This window comes from Desmodus rotundus, chromosome 10 (assembly GCF_022682495.2).
Source record: "Desmodus rotundus isolate HL8 chromosome 10, HLdesRot8A.1, whole genome shotgun sequence".
NCBI classification, from domain to species: domain Eukaryota; kingdom Metazoa; phylum Chordata; class Mammalia; order Chiroptera; family Phyllostomidae; genus Desmodus; species Desmodus rotundus.
In genome coordinates this window covers 113319471-113341016 of record NC_071396.1, presented here as the reverse complement: position 1 = coordinate 113341016, position 21546 = coordinate 113319471, and the positions used below count along the sequence as shown (strand labels likewise).

The window sequence follows — 21546 nt, the reverse complement described above, 5'->3', positions numbered from 1 at the left end:
GCCGCGGTGGGCGGGGCCAGACATTGTGACGTCACGATGAGGCGGGGTCCGGGCTCCGCGGGGCAGACTGACGGACGCGGGCCGGACGGGCGGAGCCCACACGGCGGGTGAGAGCCGGGGAGGGATCCGCGGTGCGCGTGGGCGCGGGGTGAGGGGCGGGCGCGGGGTGAGGGGCGGAGGGGTGGTCGGGCCCCAGGATCGAGCCTCCCGCTGCCCGGGCCGCGGGTCCGCGCCCGGTCCCCCAGCGATGCCTGCGCGCGCGCCCAGGGCGCCCTGACCGCGCGTGTCCGAGGAGGGGATCGCGCCCCAGCCGTGAGTCCCCCGTGCCTCCCGGTGCGCCTGCCTCCCTCTGCCGGAGGCGCCGAACCCAGTTCTGCGCCTCTTCTCTCCTGCCAGGCTCCGGTGGCGGCCATGTGGGGGTGACAGCGCGCGTTCCAGGAGCCCGCGGGGACTCAGCCAGGTGGCCGTCAGCCCGCCGGCCGGGCGGCGCAGGTGCGGGCGATGGACGCACCAGGCTTGGACTGGCTTTTGGTCCCGCTGCACCAGCTGGTGTCCTGGGCAGCGGCCGCAGCCATGGTCTTCGGAGGGGTGGTGCCCTACATCCCGCAGTACCGGGACATCCGGAGGACTCAGAACGCCGAGGGCTTCTCCACCTACGTGTGTCTGGTGCTCCTGGTGGCCAACATTCTCCGGATTCTCTTCTGGTAAGTCAGGGCCCTCTTCCTGTAGGGGTGCTCCTCTTTTGGGGGTTTCCAGGGAGGCCCGAGGATGGGGGTGTCTGTGCTCCGCGAGAAGGGGCTGGGGGGCCGGGGGAGATGCTTTCGGAGGGAAGGCTGGGGACCTGGCGGGGAGCCCCTCACTCGTGGTCTCAGGTCTTAGTCTCATTCCGTGTCACTCGGGCATTGGTCGGGTGCGTGTCCTGGCCTTTAGCCCTGGGACGTGTCCCTGGCCCCAGAGGACCTGCGGGGGGGATGGGGGAGCGAAAACGACTGGGTGAATGGGACCGGGTAACAAAAAGCAGTGACCCGTAGGAAGGACATTTTGCTGGCTGGCCAGTGGACCCCTCAGGTGGGGACATCTTACTCTGCTGGGTCGCTGGCCGGCGGGGCGGGGGCACCCCCTTCAGCCTTCTCTGTGGGGTGTGGGGTTTTGTTTATTTTTGAGTAGGAAGTCAACTTGCTGGAAAATACTTAGACTCTTTTTTCTTGCTCCTCCCAGCCCAACTTCCTCTTTTTATCATTTACATTCCGGCAAGGAACTTGAAATTAATTCTAACAGTTGCTGAAGCCAGACCAAACCGGGCGGGCGAGCGTTCAGAGGAAATGAGAAGAGGTTGTCGGATCCTCGCTCTAAGGCCCCCAAACCTGGACTTTCCGCCCTCCGGGCCCCCGGGGAGCTCGTCAGTGGGAAGGTTGCTTAGGGGGAGGCCTGGCGCCAGTGGCATAATCACGCTCGTTGGCTCATTGACTTTAAGCGATCTTATTGAGGCGTGGTTTCCACTAAATACAATTGCCCATTCTGCATGCACAGTTCGGTGAGTTTTGATGAACTCTCCCCCCACGCCCCATAGTGACCGTCACAATCAAGACAGGAATTTCCTGAGCCCTGATGCTCCTCTGCTCTGCTCCTCTGTGCAGCCCAGGCCACGGCTCACCCTGGGTCCCTGTCCCTGGGCGTTAGTTTTGCTCCTGTCTGGGCTTTTAAAAGGCCGCAGGTGAGTCAGTCACATCTCAAGTCCGTCATGTGGTGAGCCCACGTCTCAGGGACAGGTTGGTGAGGGCTTATTTTTGTTTAGCACAACTTGAAAACCAGCATTTTGAAGACTCCTCCTTTCCCTTTGTCTGAGGGCCTCTGAAGCTGAACACCTTGCTTTCCTTTTTAAAACTGGCCTTGAGTCTAAGACTGAACAGAAGCAGGATGAAAAGAATTTGACACTGTTGTTGACCCGAAGCCCACTGGACAGGGTGCTGGAGCCCCCAGCCAGGCACTGGGTCTGGGGCTGGGGGTCCACAGCAAGCCCTTTATTGTGGAGCAGGTTTTCTCCCAGCAGTGGAGGGAACTACCAGAGTTGGGTTACCTTACAGGAAAATAGTTCCATTTAGAGGTCGTCCCCCTCAGTGTGCTTGTCATTCAAAAGTGCAAAAAGAAAATAGAATATCTAATCTATATCTCAGGATCTCGTTTGGAGGAGTCAGAAATTACACCAGCTTCTTGAAGGTCACCTCGTGTAACAGGCATTTGACACCTTTGGCCCCATGTTCTCTCTCCACCACAGGGCCTGAGCCTTTGAGAGGGACTTGAGCTCCCTCCCTAATGCAGCACAGGGCGGCCTCTGTGGGATTCTAGCCTTGGTCCACTGGCAAGTCTAGCTCTGCATATCCGATGGGCCCTTTCCCATGGAGCCAGCACCCTGAGTTGGCCTGGGTTACTTCAGGGGTTCTGTGGCTCCCGTGTGAGCCCACAGGGCTACCTGCAGCCTGCATTCCGGAAGTCTGGAGAGATGTGTGGAATGAAGGGAGGACTGGCAGGGTGCTGGTCCCTTCTCAAGATTCTCTGGCCTGGGGTGCACTTTCCTGCACCTCAGACCAGCAGAAGGGCAGGCCTCTGTTTGCAGTTTGTGCTAATGTGCACCTCTCTGCCCAGTTGGTCCAAGACCCCACTGATCAGAGGGCGACGCAGATGCTCCTTGTATTCCTCTCTCACTCCCGCGTCCCCTCCAGGCTCCATGGGCCAGCAGTCCGTTTGATTTAATAGGGTTAGAGGGTTTCCCATGTGCCGGACATGGGCTGGATGCTGTGGTTTGCACTTTGGTGGGAGCTCTGTGTGAGGTGTACCACACACACAAAGGTTGTGGGGGGTGGGGAAGGAGAGCATGGGTCAGCGGCTGTGGCAGGCTCCAGGGGAGGCGGAAACTGGGTCCACAGCAGAACCGGGTGGCAGGTAGGACTGGAGAGTGCCTGTCCCACAGCTGGCTGGGACCTCAGTCCTCAGGGCCCCAGTCTACCTGGGAAGCCCCTTGCCAGATCTGTGGTGCCAGGATGTGAGTGGCTCTGCCGGAGGGGACAACCACACTGCACAAACCCAGGCTTTGGAAACTCGGGGAACTCCTGTGCCCTATTTCTTACCATCCTCACCATTCTTTTGCAAAACCAGCATTCAGCAGATCATACTACATAAAATGCTGATGTACAGGATTTGGCGTTTATGATATTAGAAGCCTGGACAAGGGCTAAGTGATACCTCCTACCTAATATTTGCAAGCTTGTGATTTTGTAGAGACCAGGTGGGAGGCAGGGTGGGTGGATGGTGCTGCAGAGTCTGGGGCCTTCATGGAGACAGCTCTCAGGCCCATCCCTACTGTGTGAAAACACTGTATCAGGGATGCATTAACACTGTAATGTATTGAAAATGCACCAACACTGTATTGGAGGTCTGGTAACACTGTATTGAAGCTTTAGTAACATTGTATGAAAGATGTAGCAACATTGTATCTGAGATATGGTAACATTCTACCACTAATGGCCATAGTTCTCAGGCCACAGAGAGAAGTAGATACACAATTTCTCTGCCACTTAAGATTTTTTTCTGTTACTTTGAGAGGTAGAGAAGATGTTTCCTGTAGAAACTTTTGCTTGGACTTTGTAGAACATTGCACTTCCTCTGCAATGTGTATTTCCCTAGGGGCAAGACAAATGCATGCTGCAAGCAGGGGAGAACCCACTTCAACTGGCTTCTCTGAGTGCAGGCCCCATGCCTGTCTGGCGGGCTGTCCCCATCGTCCGTAATAGAAGAGGCTGTGCCAAGCCACACTCTTGGGCAGAGAGGAAGAAGTGCTGTCCTGACATCTTTTCTTCCTATTTAAGGAAGAAAAAGTTTAACTAATTTCATGAGTAAAAAATGGTATCTTTCTCTTTTATTTAGCTTTTAAAATTATTAATGGTGTTGAACTGTGTTTCATATTTATTTTGCCCCTTGTGCCTCATTTGTGGGAAGTTGTGCTTTTTGGAATTTTGTGTCTCGCTCAGCCAGCCTGCATCTTCAAATCAGTTAAGTACTCACTGGTGCCACCTGTCACTCATGTTAAACAGTCTCATTTTCACTGTGAACGTCGAGTTCATCTAGATTTGATTCTTGGTGCGTTGTATACGGAGAAGCGTAAATGCTGTTTCCCTCCCAGTTTCTCTAGTCACTCATTGTTTCTGTGAACACTTAAAAAATGGAACTGGCCTTTTCCACATTGTGGCCCAAGTTACACGTTGTCAGACTTATAGCTGGGAGTGAGCTGTGTGGGAGGGGCACCAATCTGACATATTTTACTGCGATGCCGGCTGCTCAGCCTGACATGGAGCCTTTGCTGTGGCTGTATTACCTTCACCTGTGGGTGAGTCGACCTCCTGGATCAACTAGACAGGCAGTGGGGACCAGTTCTTAGACGTGACTAGAAATGTCCCCAAACAGCCTTAGAGGTTGCATCTGCACTTTATAGAAGAGATGGCTTGAGCCACGGGTCATGGGCTAGAGAGCCTGGGGGCTGTGGTGAGCAAGAGCCAGCCTCTGGCAGGTCCCCAGCCCCCACCCCTGTCTGGGCTCCTGGTTGAGAAAGCCCCTGGCACCAGCCCGTCTTCCCATAGCACCTTCTCCTCATCCAGGCCTGGCTCAAGAGCCCTTGCTCACCCTGTCAGTGGGGTGCGGCATTTGGAGAAGCCCCAAAGTGATTTGGAGGGGCCCCGGCTGAGGGGGCTGGTCCTGCTGTCCAGGGCGCCCCAGCCTCTCTGCACCCAGCTCCGTCCCACCCTGGAGCCTGGCCGTCTCCGGCCACACCAGATGGGGCTGTCCGGCCTGGGTCAGACCCCGGCCGGACACGTGGCCGAGGCGCCTGGCACGGGGCGCCCTCCTGACCGTGGTGTCCTCCGCCAGGTTTGGAAGGCACTTCGAGTCCCCGCTCCTGTGGCAGAGCATCGTCATGATCGTCACCATGCTGCTGATGCTGAAGCTGTGCACCGAGGTCCGTGTGGGCAGCGAGCTCAACGTCAAACGCCGCATCTTTGCAGGTGGGTGACCAGCAACGTGGGGCAAAGCCACCGACACCACCAAACATGTCTGCGCCTGTGGGTGGAGTGGCAGCCCTCTCAGCCCAGCGTCACCTGAGCGGCTTGTCTCACCGTGGGGCGCTGTGGTGGGTAAACCAACGTTGCTGTTTCCAGCATGTACATGGCTTTGAACGTTGTAGAATGTGAGACGATCCAAGACAACAGTTTCTTCTGTGGAATCTGGGCGGGGTGTCGCCTGACGGGAAGGGGTTGCTCGTGGCTGGCCTCTCGCAGAGTCTACACTGGATGGGAGGCCCACGCCTGCTGGGCTCCTTTCTGTCACGTCAGGTCAGGAGGCAGTTTTGTCTCTGACTCTCGGTGAGACTGGGACATAAAACTGTTTCTCCCCATTCCTCACGTGCCTGGTTAGAAATGCTCCCAAGGCCGTGAGCGTGTGGGTTGTGGGTGACTCGCCGCCTGGGCGCACGTGGTTGGGCGGCACAAACTCCAGGCGCAGCCCACCTGCCTCTGGACGTTCTGGCTGACGGAGCAGAAGATGCTTCTTCCTGCCGTTGCCTTCTTCTTCGGGAAAGCTCCTTCCGAGCTGCGTTCTACTTGAACATCAGGCTGGTGCAGAGGGGTGAACGCCTACTTCTGGGGTTCTGCTAATGACTGAGTGTGGGACGGCTCTCACTTCGATGTGTCCGCAGATGTGTGTGTCGTTTTCTCGGAGTGTGTTTAGCTTGGGATGCCTGTGGACTTGAGGCCTTGCCCGTGTCTGTCCCTGATGGTCACCTTTCCCTGTGAGCGGTGCCTCCCGCGTTGGTGCCTGTGTTTTGAGAGAGAGGAGTGTATGCTCACCACAGTCTTTGTGGAAAGTAGGTCAGCCTCCAGCGCCGATGTGCTGCCTGGGCCAATCAGTGTCACTTACACGATGAAGGTGACCACCCTGCTCCTCGCATGTTCTCCCCATTGAGGCCATTCTCTCCTTGGGGGATATGTCCCTGTCCCCTGGTGTCACTCAGGAAGTCACCCCAGAGCTGGTGCTGGCCTTGCCTAGGAAGCAGGGCATGGTGAGCGGGCCCTTCCTGGGAAAGGCACTGGGCTCTAGACTTCTCTGGGACACAGGCTTTCTGCTCCTGCGGCTTCTGCCCTCTCTCTCCGCCGCCTGTGCTCCGGGGAGCCTCACCTTTCCTTCGGCACCGACCTCCTGTGACCTCAGAGGGGCCGTGGGGCTTCTCAGTGCCTCCATCAGTACCCAGGAGGGTGGCGAGGCCGTGTGTGGCACAGCGCGCCTGTGTGGCGGCTCTGAAACCTGAGAGCAGTTCGTGACCTTGTCTGAAGTGCCTGTGGTGAGGTGGGCTGCCAGATATAGCAGGTGTGGCAGCCTCCAGGCCCTGAGGCATCTGGGATTTAGCATTTGTGTGACCTCTCAGGAGGGCTGCCTGCGTCCAGCCCCACACCCACTTCCCTCGGGATCTGCCCGCAGGTCTCCAGGTTGGCTCCAGGTTGGCTCGGGAGGAGGCAGGGCACCCTGAGCAGGGCCATGTGCCTCCCAGGGGGTCCTCTCTCAGAAGGGTTCCCGGTGAAGTGAGTGGGATGGTGGACATCTGACCATCTCTCTCCATTTCTGGTGTTCTATGTAAATTCTTCTGAAAGGAGCGTTTCTGTCCTGTGACCAGGGTGATCTGGCCCGCACTGGGGAAAGCAAACAGCTGTTTGCATCTGAACTGCACCTGCCTGGGAGCAAAGCTGAGTTCTCTCCTGCATCCTCCCCCCACACCCCTTCCCCTCCGTCTCCCTCTTTTGGGACCTTGATCTTTAGACAAGGTGCCAGTGAATGGTGAAATCGGTCTAAATAAAAACAAATAGAAGCAAAAGGCTGTGAAGACCCACAGGACCCTGGGTAGTCAGAGCCCAGAAGCACCAGGAGTGCCACTCGGAGGGAGGCAGGTGCAGCTGTGGGCGCCGTGAGGGTGGTGCTGTGCGGCCCTCCCACGCTGTCCCAAGTCCGGGAAGCGGGGCTGCTACTTGCTTTTAGCTGTTCATTTGCCAATGTTCATGTTTAGATGAGTCTGCATGGCCTGGGGCAGGTGACCTTTGATCCCGCCTCTGCTTGGTGTTCACAGTATTTTTGGAGGCTCACTCTCCTGTGTAACCACCTTCCTTGTGGGACCCCACCTGCAGGGTCCCCACCTGCAGGCTCTCTGCTCCAGCCGTGTCTTAGGTCTTCCAGGGTCTTGGGCAGCTTCCTGGGCTGGGCGGCTGTGGTGGGCTGCAGCATTGCCTCGAGCCTCTCACCTTCCTGGGTTGAACCAGCTCCCCGGGAGAATCCTCTGAAAACAGCTTATTCAAGCAGCCTTCTGCAGAGTTTTGACCCTGGGGCTAAACTGCAGCTGACTGATGACTTGTGGGGGTAGAAGTAGAATCTGCTGAGTCAGACGCCACCTCTGACCTTAGCAGTCAAGTGAAAATGCGGCTACTTTTCATTTTTGGTCCAAATTTCCTCCTCCTCTTCTAAGCACTTATTTTGGAAGAGGGCAGGTTTGGAGAACAATAGTTCAAAGGTGGATTTCCTAACGCACAGAAACCAAAGTCTGTGGTCTTTTCTGCTCTGATGGTTTTGTTTTTATTTTTGTTTTTTTTAAAGAAATGGAGCCCTGGCTGGTATGGCTCAGTGGATTGAGCACCGGCCTGTGAACCAAAGGGTTGTTGCTTCGATTCCCAGTCAGGACACATGCCTGGGTTGCGGACCAGGTCCCCAGCAGGGGGTGCGGGAGAGGCAACCACACACTGATGTTTCTCTCCCTCTCTTTCTCCCTCCCTTCCTGCCTATAAAAATAAATAAATAAAATCTTCAAAAAAAAGAGAATATAAAGCATTAAGAAAAAAAGAAACGCAGAAAAGGCTGAGAGATGCAGCTGCTTTTCTGTGTTAAAACCCGTCTGTTTTGTCTTTTCTTCCTTCCTGTCTCTCTCTCCCTTTTTAAATGTTGCTGCAGAGAATAAGGACGAGGAAACCAAAGCCCCCCCCAGGCGGTCATATCTGGGTATGTACCACCCTGCATGGGGCTGCCCACGCGGAGGGGGTCATCTCACGTCAGCTCTGTCCCTCTCTGTTGTCACTGTCACCTGTGCTGCATCTTGTCCATGCATGTGACTCGTTTTACCAGTGTGGCCATGTCTCCCACAGACTAACCAGCTCACGGCTGCTGTTTTCAAGCAGCTCCTGGACGCCCGCGTGCTCTCTGTGTGCGGGTCTGTGAGAGAGAAGGAAGAAAAAGAGGAACGATTAGAGGACAAGCTTTAGAATTTTGATGCTATGGTCAATGGAACTGTTTCCTTCATTTTGGATTGTTCATTGCTACTTTGTAGAAATAAAATAGGTTTTTGTGTATTGATCTCATACCCTTGTGGCTTCAATGAACTCATTTGTTAGGTCTCACAGTGTTTAGTGGATGCCTGAGGGTTTTCTTATACAAGATTATGTCATCTGCAAATAGTTTTACTTCTTCCTTTCCAATCTGGTTGTTTTATATTTCTTCCCCTCGCCTAATTAGCCTGGCTGGAAGTGACCTGGGTGGGTGCACTTTCCTTGTTCCTGACCTTACCGAGAAGGCGTTAGCCTTTCTCCCTTGAGTATGATGGGTTTTATGGGGTTAAGCAAACCCCCTCTTCTGAGTTTGTTGAGTGTTTTTATCATAAAAGCATGTTGACATTTGTCACATGCTTTTCTGTGTCCGTTGAGATGACCACATAGTTTTCGTCCTGTATTCCATTATTATACTGTATTGCATGGATTGATTTTTGTATTTGTACCAACCTTGCATTTTTGGGATAAATCCCATTGGATCAAGATGTATAGTCCTTTTTATAAATTGCTAGAGTCTGTTTGCTAGCAATGTATTGAGGATTTTTGTGCTCATAGTCATACGAGATACTGATTTTTTTCCTTGTGATAACTCTGATTTTAGTATTAGGATGGTGCTGGTTTTATGAAGTAAGTTGGGAAAATGAAGTGTTCTCTTTTCTATTTTTTTTAAAAAGTTTGTGAAGGATTGGCATCCATTCTTTATTAATTAAAAAATTTTACATTGAAATATGACATACAACATTGTGTAAACTTAAGGTGCACGTGTTAATTGTATACATTTATCTCTGTTGCAATATGATTGCCATCACAGCGATGACTAGCAGTCTCCCAGGTTACATAGTTGTTTCTTCCTGGTGGTTGCAATAATTAGTTTTAGTCTCTGAGCATGTGTGATGATTGTGATACAATGTTGTTGTCTATGTTCACTGTAACGAACATGATCTCTCCAGGGCTTATTAACTGCTTTGCACATCTATCAATTCTTTGAATGTTGGTGGAATTACCCAGTGAAGCCATCTGGGGGGCTGGGCTTTTCTTTGTGGGAAGTGTTTAAATTACTAACGCAGTCTCCTAGTATAAGTCTATTCAGTTTTTCAATTGCTTCCTGAGTTAGTTTTATAGTTGTTTTATAATTTGTCCATTACACCTACGTTATCTAATGTGTTGGATTACGGTTGTTCTTAGTGCTCCCTGTGTTTCTTTTCATTTCTGTGAGGTTGGTAGTTACAGCCCCTCATTTGTGGTTGACTTCAGTAATTTGAGGCTCCTCTCTCTCTCTCCTTTTTCTTGTGGTCATTCTAGCTCCGTGTTTCTCAGTTTTACTGACTTGTTTTCAGAGAACCAACAATGGTGGTGTTGATTTTGTCGATTGTTTTTCTACTCCGACTCAGTGCTGATGACACCCGAATACATCTGTTTCCTAAAAACAGGGACTTGCGCTTGTGACCCCCCACTGTTGCTGCCTAGACCCCAGCAGGTGTCACATTTCCTCCTAACAGGAGGAGAGGATTCAGTCAGGCCTGCCCTTGCATTTCCTGGTTCTCAGGAGCAGTTCCCTGACCCAGGCTCCCAGGGGTCAGTTCGAGACCCACTGTCCCGGGCCCCAGGCAGCTTTCCCCGTCAGGGGCGTCCTGGTCCCCTGCTGCCTCTGGTCCCACATTTTCCCACCAGAGATTAATCCCTATTTCTGGGAAGCGCTTTGAAAGGATCTGCAGCCAGATCCTCCTCAGATTTCCCATGTTTACTTTCAACAGCAAGGGCACAGGGCTGCCTGCTTCATACAGTGAGTACACCTGTTTGTTCTGACGTGTCTCTGCATCCAGCCACCTTGGGATGGTCCTGTCACCTTGGGCAGCTGCTACCCAGCCCAGGACTCAGCACCTTCCCCTTGTTGGTGCCTGATTGGGGAACTTTCCCTGGCTGCTGCTTTGGCAGGTGATTTTTGGGGGTTCTAGGGTCCTGACTGTGGGAGAGACACTGTTCATGCTGCCCAGCCTTTTCCTACTTTAGTGAATTTCTGTGGCTGTGATGGCCTTTTGCCAGGACCCTCCAGGGCCCTCTAGCCACGGTCCCTTGAGCTGCCTGACGAGGAGGTTCGCCTGGCTCTCCCGGATGGTTTGAACGTGCAGAAGATGGGAATGCAGGGGTGCTTTGCTGTTGCTGTCTGCCTAGGAGGGATGAGTTATTTGGGGTCTGCAGTCATGGCCACCGCAGGGCCCTGCCCCCTGCGGGTCTGCTGTGACTTCCTCGTCAACTACCACGGGCCTCCCTGTCCCCCACACTGGGGCCTTTCCAGCTCCCTCTTCCCTCTGTGCATTGCACGTCCACTCGATTCCCCAGAGAAGTGGCTCTGGGTTATCTCCTGCTGCCCATACCTTGTCATCAGCAGTTCCCCATGGTTTTATCGGGGTCTGGAGTCAGCTCCGACGGTGGCCTGCATGGCGGGGGGGTGTGTAGGTTCAGGGTGGGTGTGGGAGCCCCAGGGTGACCAGCATGGGGGTGGTTTGTCTCTGTGTGGGTCCAGGCACTGGGGGCTGCCTAGAGCTTTGGTGGCAGGTTCCTCTGCATCCCCAGACTCGCAGAGCTGGTGTGGGCTCCAGGGGGCAGGCTGGCTCCCGCACTGGCACCGGGCCTTCTGTCCCTTTATCTCATGTCACACAGGCATGAGGTCAAGGTGACAGTTATGGGAGTCCCTCTCCTCCTCCCTTGGGTGTGACCCTGACTAAGGGGGAGCTGCTGGCTATGTGGTCACCAGCTGTCCTGTCCTAACGATTGGTCCCAGGCCCTTGAGGCACCATTGCAATGGGCCCTGGTGTGCAAGCCCTTCCAGGGTGGCCTTGTCAGGGCAGCGCTGGGCGCTCACAGAGCCTGGGGGGTGGGGGAGGGTGTGGTGCGCCACTGGGAGGAGGTGTGGCACAGGGGCTCGGGGCCCTAGGCAGCTTCTGTGAGAGAGACAAGTGGCCGCTGGTGGCCTGAGCCCTCTGCACTCGGCGCCCCTCTGGGCATGTGGGGTCTTGTTAGCGCAGAGACCCCCGAGGACGGTCTCTCCCCTGAAAGTGGGGCATGTGGAGGCCCCATGGCTGTTGTGGGGCTCCCACCACTGTCTCCAGCAGGTTATCGCATCACCATGGCCACCGCGAGCTGCCACCGTGGGGTCTGGGGGCCGTCTTGTGTCCTCCAGGGGGACCAGGGTCTGGTTCTCGCGCTGCTTTGGTAGCAGGGAAAGCTCGGCCTGAACTGACAGGGGCCGGCCACACGGGGGTGCTGGTGGGCTGCCCGGTCTGGAGCCCAGCGGTTGTAAAAGCAGGCCATCAATGGGGTGCTGCCTGAAAACCCCCTGGGGAAGCGGGGAGCACCAGTGGGTGGGGGCTCCCCCCTTCCCCCTGGGTCTGCAGGGTCACAGGGTGGCCTGGGGCCCAGGGCCCATCTGCGCCCCTCAGAGAGGCCGGGGTGTGTGCGTGAGCATTATGTTGAGTGCTGTGTGACAGTGTGACCCCTACGGGGCCCCTGGGCAGGGCGGGCGCTGTCCCCCTGGGGCTCAGGGCCACACAGCCGGACAGGGCACCTCCCCTCCTCCACCTGCAGAAGCAGCGCAGCATCCTGTGGGTCCCTCCCTGTGGTTGAGGAGGGGAGGGGCAGGTGCTCTAACCCGGGAAAGAGACCCCTGGGGCTCTGGGGCGGCTGTCAGTGCTGCGCCAGGGTGGGTGGAGGGCTCAGCCCCGGTACACTGTGCTGTTATCTGCAGGAACTCAGGCTTCCTCCAAAGTGCCTTGGTGCAGAGCAGGTGGGAGCTCAGTTCACATCCGGCTCCCTCATGCTGACCTTGACCCCCTCACCCAGGACACGTCCCTCTCCTCATGCTGACCTTGGCCTCTCCCCCTCTCGCCCTAGACTTTGACCCTCACCACTTCTGGCACTGGAGCAGCTTTGCCGACTACCTGCAGTGTGTGCTGGCCTTCGCGGGCATTGCTGGCTATGTCACGTACCTGTCCATCGACTCAGCGCTGTTTGTGGAGACCCTGGGCTTCCTGGCTGTGCTGACAGAGGCCATGCTGGGCGTGCCACAGCTGTACCGCAACCACCGCCACCAGTCCACAGAGGGCATGAGGTGGGTGGGTGCACGGCGCTGTGGCTGCCTTCGTTGGCACCAGGTGCATGCACATTTGGTGAAGCTCAGATGGGTACAAAGCTGGCTGCTTTACTTTCGCTTACATGTGTACAACAGCCAGTTAGAGAGCAGTGCAGGTGTGAACACCAGTCCACTGACCTTGCGATGCCTGAGCCTCGTGTTTGTGTGTGACAGGTGGGGAGAGGCTGAGACCCTCTCGGGAGAGGTGGCGGGTCATGGGATCAGAGAGCTGCTCCTTCCGGGCCGTTGAGCCCAGGAGTTGGAATGGGGGGAGCAGGCTCTGCCTGCAGCAGCAGGCACGCAGCTCCGGGCCCCTGTGTCACCAGACGCTCTCTCAGGGCACAACCCAGGTCATGGCGGGTTAAATCCACAGCAAAATATTTCGTTTGCTTGTGAGCACCTGTGATTGGTGTTGCACCTGAAATTGCATTTCTGTGCGCTTGCTTGTGCACAGAAGTACAGTTACCCATGTGTGGATTTCATCGCCAGGCTCCAGGTGTGCTCTGTGGGAGGAGGAGCCGGTCCTCCAGGAAGCTGAAGTCTTTGTCTCCGTGCGAACCCTCGGCTCTGTGGTCTCGCAGGCAGGCCTTTCAATCTTCCTCTTACTGACTTTTGCATTGATGGGCATTTTATTCTTTTAACTATTTCCTCTGCTTTTCTTTTTCCCTTCTTCTTCTTCTCCTTGAAGGAGGCCCTTTAACATTTCTTGTAAGACTGGCTTGGTGGCCACAGACTCCTTTGGCTTTTTCTTGTCTGGGGAACTCCTCTTATTAGTGTTTGACCAGAATGCCCATGACCTCCAGACGCGCCCTTGCCCGGGTGCCCAGATGTTTTACTTTGGTGTCTCGGCCACTGGGCCAAAGGCCCTGAGGGCAGGGGTTGTGTCCCATTCAACTGTCTCCCTATCACCTGACACAGTGTTGGGAAGATTATAGAAGCTCATAAAATACTTATTGAACGAATGAATGAAGATGCAGTACTTGGCTCTCTAAACCATCTACATCGCCTTTGGAAGCTGGGAGAACAGCTGGGGGCATTTATGAATGTGGAGGGTCTCCCACTGCAGGCATCTGGCCAATTGTCTTAATTCTTTTTTTTTAAAGATTTTATGTATTTATATTTAGAGACAGGGAAAGGAAGGGAGAAAGAAACATCAATGTGTGGCTGCCTCTCACATGCCCCCTACTGGAGACCTGGCCAGCAACCCAGGCATGTGCCCTGACAGGGAATCAAGCCAGCTACCCTTTGGTTCTCAGGCTAGTGCTCAATCCACTGAACCACACCAGCCAGGGCGATTGTCCTAATTCTTGAAGAACTGGTAGCAGGGGGAGTGCTGGAGGGAGACGCTGCCCAGGCCGGCTCTCCAGAGTGTAGGCTGCTCTGCTGGAGCCCCGGGTGGGCTGGCCTGCCCCCACTCCCACTTGCAGTTCATTCAGCTCCATTCTCTGTGGCCCGTGGTTGTGGCTGATTCGTGCAGAAGGCAGGCCTGGCATGCAAGTGTTTGGCTTTGAAAAGAGGGAGGCTGCAGTCACTGCACAGGTCAGGGACCATGCACGTCCCCTGGAACCCTGACTCAGGGCGTAGAGGACATTAACACGGGAGACTGAGGATGTGTGTGGCCCTCAGCCACGGGGGCCAGGCCCCCTCCCCCAAATGCTCCTTCACCCGCCCCGTTCACCTTCTCCCAGAGGGTGCTAAAGGCAAGGGAAGCAGGAGCAGGGCGCTGCCCTTTACAGAAGGCCCAGGTGAGGAGGGCACACTGGTTACCTTGATGAGGCTTGGCCGGTGCAGTGACGGGTGTAAGTCTGTGCGAGGACCCGGGGTGGGGACCCGCACAGAAGGCCATGGAGAGATGGAACTGTGCCATGGAGCGGGGGCAGGCCTGTCAGGGACAGAGCCACCGAGTCCGTCAGGTGCAGGGCAGGGCCCGTCGAGACCCACATCACCTTGTTGGGACACTCACTGAAAAACAGCTCACACCTCCACACGGGCCTGGCCCTGGGGGAGGGGTGACTCGGTTAGGCGCTTGTTCAACGTGGCTGTCACGTTAAATGAGCCACAGGACCCCTGCCTGGTAGAGTCACCACTTGAAGGGACCTGGCCAGGGCTCATGTGGTTGTATCTGCAGGGCCGGGCCGTGGGGGTCCCAGGGCCTTGAGCCCTTCGCCTGTGGCCCTGCCCTCTGCCTGCGTGGGGCCTGGCGGTGCCGCCGCACACCGCAGCTCATAGAGAGATGAGGTGGACGTGGAGGGAGCAGTTTGCCGGGCCGTGGAGGATCACGGGTGTTCTATTACAGGCGGGCAAGGTCCCATTTCCTTCCTGGACACTGTGCGTGCTAGAGTTGACCTGGGAAGGTGTCCTCTGCCTGTGTGTTTAGAATAAAACACCCTTCTTCTCGGCAAACGCAGAGTGGGTATGGATGTGAAGGGCAATGCCTGGTGGAGCCCAATCGCAGTTTGGTTTCCTCCAAAAATGTATTCATTTCAAAGACATCCATGTGAGAGGAACTTTAAAGGTGTTTCTGTCCAGTGACGGACTCAATTTTGAGCACACACGCAGACAAACCAGCCCAGCTTCGCCTTGAGGAGGGGACAATGGTCTGGCCATCCGCACTGACTTCTCCCAGCTGAGCTCGCTGCGCCCGGCCCTTCGCCGGCCTGCCTGGAGTACCGGCCCCGTCCTGCCTCCGTCTACTGCAGCACTTGGCACTGCCTAAGGCCATCTGTCCTTGCTGTCCTTCTGTCTCCCCCGCCCAGGGACCAAGCTCTCTTGCCCGGCGGTGTCCCCAGCAGCCAGGATAGCTTGGCAGTCAGAGGCCAGGGAATCCCACTGCCTGACCCAGAGTGAGAAATGAGCATGCCTGTGCGTCTGGCAGAGCGTGTGTGCTTCCTGGCGAGCAATCTCCCCGTCATGGTGACGTAAGGACAGTGTGCATGGGACGAGGGCACCTACACCCGTGTGCACACACACCAACAGGAGGTCACATGCACCTGGACACGGGCAGCATGGAGTATCCTCTCCCTCCCTGAGAACCACCAGCACCGGCGCTGTGGGACGCATGCGCACCCTCCCTGCAGAGGGCGCTGGGCCTGAGCTGCTCTGTGCCGGGGAGGCCACTGGGCCCCATGACGCCTGCTGAGGTCGGCAGGCTCTGTCAGCCACCTGGCACCTGCTCCTCACGGGACGTCGTGAGCACACACACGTGTGTACATCCACACACTGGCCCCCATGCACACTCGCCAATGTGCACACCCCCCCACACACACTTGGGTACACACACATAGACTTTTTTCTGCCTTGGAGCCACTGCCAGAGATATTTTAAATGATTTTCCTTTAAAAAAATGTTAAGTGATCATTGCTTCTGAACCAGTAAAGCAGTGATGAAGCTTTTGAAGAAACTTTACTAATTAACACAGGAAACTCTGAAAGGCAGATTCTGTAGGACCCTTTGCCTCCTCCTTTCTCCACGTTTTGTAGATTTAAGACTGTTCCCCAGCGTAATTACGGGAGAGCCCAGGGCGGTGAGACGGCAGAGGGGGCTGCAGCTTCAGACAAGCACGGGGAGGGTGTGCTGGATGCACTGGGATTGTGGGACAGCTCGGCTCAGGGGCACAGACCAGAGTGGCCGGTCCCCACGGCAGGCCCTGGGAGGTGGGGACCAGGGGGCGGGAGGCTGCCCCCTGGTGTGTGTGTGGCACGTGTCTCGGCCACTGTGGGATGTGGTCAAGGTGCAGGTCCCTGCTGCGGCAGTGGTGGGCAGAATTCGAACCCCACTTGCTGAGCAGCCCTGCCCCCCCAGCCAGACACTTGGTGTTCATACCTGATGGCAAAGCCTGAAACGGTCTCACCTGGTCCTGCTCAGCATCACCCAGACCCCTGGAGGCAGTAGCTTGGGGTCTCGGCTGCTTGGGAGGCATCTCCCCACCCTGGCCACCTCACTGCTGTGTCTCCAGGGTCTGTCTTGGTGTCTTTTTGACCCAAAATGGGCCAGGAAACAGTGGGTGTGTGCTATGCACCTGTGTGGTTATAGGCATGCATGTGGTTACAGGTGCACACTCACTACACGCCCACTCACCCCGTCCGGTCAGCAGCCCCACAAACGGGCTGGAGCAGAGTCCAGCAACAGCGCTGGCCTCTCTAAAAAGCGCCTTTACCGGGGCACCGCCCACCACACTCTCACCCACTGCAGTGGGATGGGTTTCACTATTTTCAGAGCTGCGTGGCCGCCACCACAGTCTAATTTAGGCCATTTCCATCATCTCGAAAGGAAATTTGCACTCTTAGGGACCACGCCTCGTTTGCCCCCAAACCTCCCCCCCGCTGGGCCCCCGGGATCTGCGGCTGCCCGTGTGGGTCTGTCTGCCCTGGACTCTTCGCACGAGCAGACACACAGCACTCAGTCGTGTGCCCGTGCCCCCAGTGTGCGCACTGGCGTCCACGTGGACGCCGTGTTCCCACCTGAGGCCGAGCGCGATGTTCCACCGTATGGGTGGCCGCGCTGTGTCCGTCCGTCTTCCATGAGGGACGTCGGGGGGCATCCACGGGCTGGCCGTAGTGCATCACGCTGCTGTGAGCATTTGTCTACAAGTCCCTGGGTGGACAGGTGTGTTCCTTCCTCTTGGAGTACACCTGGGAGCGGAACTGCTGGGTCACATGGTCCCTGTGGGTCGAGGGTCTGCAGACTGATTTCCCCAGCGGCTGCACCGGCTAACATCCCCCCCGAGCTGTGGGTGGAGGTCTGATCTCTGCACACCCTCAGAGACCTCACCACCGTCTGTCCAGTATGTGGGGCTCGTGGTGGTTCTGCCTTTTCCCTTCACATTTCCCTGACGACTAATGATGCTGCCGCCTTGCCACATGATCATTGGACAGTTGCATGTCTTCTCTGGAGAAAGGCCGATGCAGGTCCTTGGTCTATGTTAAAGTTTGTTTTCTGTCTTTTTGTTATCTAGTTGCAGAGTTCCACACATTGGGTGCCAGACCCTCGTCACATGCGTGACTTGCCGACCCTCTCTGCCTTGCTGGAGGTCGTCTTTGTGCTTTCTTGACATTCTCCTTTGCAGCGGGAACGTTTTTACTTTGGATGACATCACAAATATATTTCGTTGCTTATGCTTTTTGGATTGCACCCAGGGTCCCCAGGCCGAGAGACCGCCTCTGGGGCACGTGTGGGCGGAGCTTCAATTGCAGAGAGCTCTCTTTGGGTGGGGAGGAGGGCTAGGTCTGGGCTGCGTGGGATGTGAGCTCCTGCGGAGAAGCTGGGGGGATTTCATCTCCAGGGCCCTGGGCTGGGAGCTTTCCTGGCTGCTGGACAGGCTGTGGATGAGGTGAGAGGTATTTTAGGAATAGTGATCTGGCAGCCCAGTTGGGGAGGCAAAACCCTGGAGCCAAGAATGGGGTCATTGGGGTCAGGATTAAAATGGTGGGGGGCATGGGGGGTAGGGTCAGGTGCAGGACACAGCAGCTGGAGCTGGGGGCCGGGTGAGGGGTGCTGGAAAAGGGAGCCCAGCTACCAGGCACCAGCCTGGGCTGGGAGAGCGAAGCCTGGGCCCTGGGAGGTGACAGTGTCCCTTCCTCCTCAAACTGCCCATCTGTAAGGTTCTCTTTGCTTGGGGTGGGCTGCTGGGGTATCCCTGTTGGAGCCCCATGCTGGCTGAACTTCCCCCATGGGCGGGACTCCTGCTCCCAGGATGAGGCCAGACCCTGCCGCTCTGGACTTCGTGTTTGCCCAGACCTCCTGGCGTGCTACACAGCAGGAGCAGGGCCTCTGAGGCTGCCCCTCAGGAGGGCAGGGGTTGCCGAACACCCATGTTGGGAGAGGCGGAGCTCCTGGCTTGCTGAGAGCCCCCCTTCGAGGCTCTCTGAGTGGCTGCTGAGCCCCGTCCTCCCTGAGCCCTTGCACAGGCGGCGGTCGTGGGGCCCTGGAAGGGCTGCTGCGTTCCTGTCCCCGTCACCGGCCGAGGGCCCAGGCCAGGTGAAGTGTCTGGGTAGCTAAAAATGTTCCTGAGCGTCAGGCAGAGCCAAGCTCCAGCGATGACCTCGTGTCTTCACTGGCCGGGGGACAAGTGCACCTGTGTGTTCAGGGCCGAGAGGCTAGGCAGCCCCAGCACAGCGGCAGGTGGCCCCAGCGCCCCTGCCCCATGGTGGGCCGTGCCGCCTCCGTCCTCCTGCCCCTTGGGCAGCACCTGCTGATTGTCCTGGGGTGTGCCGCTAAACCGACCTGTGCCTCAGTTTCCTCTCCAGGCGGGAGCCAGGCGGCCCACCCCGTCTTGTTTCAGGACAGCCGGCGGCACGCATGTGTGAGGGTGCCATGGTGGGGCTGCCTTCTTCATGGGTTTCTCAGTTCTCGGTGTCAAGTAAACCCCACGCTGCACCTGTCAACTCCAGCTCCTGTCACGGCGTGTCCCCTTACGGCCCCTGACTGTCTGACTAGGAGTGCGACCCGGGCTCTCGGGAGCCGAGAGTCCAGCACCTGCTTGTGTTTGCGTTGGTGGGATAAGCTTCCCTGCCCCTCCCCCAGGGGCCCCAGCAGCCAAGTGGCCCCACTGCCCCATGGGCTCCCCAGGGCCGCACACATATGGCCGGATGTGTGAGCCCAACCTCGGGAAGGAATCACGAGTCAGCGTCAGCTGGAGACCCCGGGAGAGAACGCAGACGTGTCTTTGTGTTGACGTTTCCGGAACAAACTCCCGATGGAGCGAAGTGTGTGCCTGGTGCAGCAGCTGAGTGTCTGGGTAGTTAGGGGGAGCATTTCCAGGGAGGAGAGCCCCATAATAGTGGTTCGTGGTGGGGACTGGGTGTTGTGCCCCTGCCTTCCACTCCGATTCACCGGACACAGCAGGTGGGAAGGGCGGGAGCTGCGTGGGCTCCTTCTGAGGTGTCTGTCGCAGTACTTTGGGGTCATTCCAGGCACTTCCTGCTGCTGCTGTGGACCTGGTGCAGGCGGGGTCTCCCTGGGCTGGAGGAGAGGGGCATGGGATGAGAGGACCACCAACCCCAGGCCAGGCTCCTCCTGCAGCTCATGGGGCACAGCCAGGCCGGAGCCAGCACCTCCGAAGCCAGTCCCAGGGGTCCCTGTGGCCAGGGCCGCTCTCCCAAAGTGAACGTTCTCGGGCGCTGCTGACCCCAGAGCCGGTGGAGGTCTCCCCTTCCCCACCCCCCGAGGAGCCCACACCCGGTGCCTCTGCGAGGTGGTGGGTCTGCCCCATGTGGGCCTGGTCTCTGCCCTGGAGGCTGAGGGTCCCCAGCCGAGGGGCCTTCTTATCTCTGCGGTTGCCAGGCAGTGACCCCAGGGTGAGGCCGGGAGGGCGGGGCTGGCCTGGCTGCCCCCTGACCCTGGCCTGTGTCTCCACAGCATCAAGATGGTGCTCATGTGGACGAGCGGCGACACCTTCAAGACGGCGTACTTCCTGCTGAACGGCGCCCCGCTGCAGTTCTCCGTGTGTGGCCTGCTTCAGGTGCTGGTGGACCTGGCCATCCTCGCGCAGGCCTATGCCTTCGCCCGCCACCCCTCGAAGCCCAGCCCCCACACGGTGCACCCCGCCAGTGCCAAGGCCCTCTGAGGCGGCCCAGAGAACGAGGACTTGTGACTGCTGGCCGCAGGCACCTCTGGCCACCTGTCCTCCCGAGTGGGCCCTGGCGCCATGGCTGCGCTCACTCGCCGGAGGCGGCGTGGCAGGCGTCACCCCCGCTGGGGACAGCAGTCGTTCCCAGGTGATGGAAAAGCAGGTTGCACACCCACTTGCTCTCAGAGCACTGGGGGACCTGGGGAGATGCCCACAAACTGGGAAACAGTGGAGCAGGCTGCTGCAGGAAGGACGGGCCATCAGGAGGCCCGGTAGGTGGCCACAGCCAGATGTGACCTGAAACCCCGGCCCAGCCCTAGGCCCAGAGTGGAGACGGCACAGGGAGAGCTCAGGCCCCAGCAGGCAGGGCCCGTGGTCAGAGCAGCCCAGAACAGACACGCTGCTGGACAGCGTGTGGCTTGGGGCTCAGGTGGGGTGGGCCCGGCACAGAGCACATGTCCCAGGTGCTGTGGTCACGTGGAAGGGGAGCCACAGCGATGCACTTGACACATGTCCCAGTCTCGTTGTCCAGGTGGCCTTGCCTGGGCCACCTTCAGCACTGCTGCCTCACAGGACTTGGGACCCAGCCCTTGCCCTCGGCTCGGCTTGGGCCTGGAGGCCTCGTTGCTATGCCGGCTTCCTCCCCGGGGGGGTGAGGGGACCGCCCATGTCTGTGCCAGCTGGGCGTTGGCCAGAGCAAGCTCAGGGGCCTTTGACCCAGAGCCTGGAGCGTTCCACAAGCCCTTGAAGGCGCGGTGGGCAGCCGCATGAGCGGCAGTTCCCCTCTTTCTTGGGAAGTGTGCACATCCCAGCACACAGCCTGTGATGCCCATCTGCCAGGATGGGGACACGCTGAGCAGCTCCGCACCCCACACTCCGAGCTCCAGGGCCTGAAGTGACCTTCCAGGGCAGTAGGGTGGCCTGGCGCGGGCGTCCCTGCCCACCCTCTCCTGTCCACATGGCTCTCCACGTTCGCTGCATGCGGTGGTGGTGAGGCCGCTGGTCTGACGCTTGTCACCCACGGCTGTTCACCTTCCAGTCGTCCATGGGCACCTCCACTGGGCCAGCCCTGCGCCAGCTTCCAGGCCCCCAGACGCCATGTGTTCCAGAGGCTTCTGTGTGGCTCCCACAGGCAGCACTTCCCCTTCTGCTGGGTGGAGGGGCCCTCTGTGCCTTGTCAGCACTGCCTGAGGCCACTGCACCCGAGGCATCTGCGGTGGCCGGTGAGAAGCTGTTTCCTCCACCTGTTCTCCTCAAAAGCTCCTGAATGTTGGGGTGGGACTCCTGCTTAGTCCTTTGGCTTGTAAGATGCTTTGAAAACATTTATTTAAAAAATAACGAAGGGAGATGTCTGTAGCAATGATTGCCTCTAAATTAAAATATCACTGATTACGGTGGTGACTGAAGTGCCCGAGGTTCTGTCAGTACAGAGACTCTAAATCAATACA

The 21546-nt window shown here is 57.4% G+C and overlaps 1 protein-coding gene across 8 annotated transcripts; it reads left to right on the top strand.

Moving 5' to 3' along the window:
- Positions 1-9: 9 nt before the first annotated feature.
- Positions 10-21499, top strand: SLC66A2 (solute carrier family 66 member 2). Of its 8 annotated transcripts, XM_053912798.1 has the most exons (7): positions 16-107; positions 397-704; positions 1219-1534; positions 4918-5051; positions 8032-8079; positions 12294-12510; positions 19888-21499. In XM_053912798.1, the coding sequence occupies exons 1-7, from the start codon at positions 37-39 to the stop codon at positions 20093-20095; spliced, it is 1302 nt and encodes a 433-aa protein (XP_053768773.1). In that variant the 5' UTR covers positions 16-36; the 3' UTR covers positions 20096-21499. The 8 variants fall into 8 exon arrangements, with proteins under 8 accessions (XP_053768774.1, XP_071075659.1, XP_071075660.1 ...); XM_053912799.1 differs by lacking the exon at positions 1219-1534 and having other exon boundaries at positions 10-107; XM_053912801.1 differs by lacking the exon at positions 1219-1534 and having other exon boundaries at positions 72-131.
- The last annotated feature ends 47 nt before the right edge of the window (positions 21500-21546 follow it).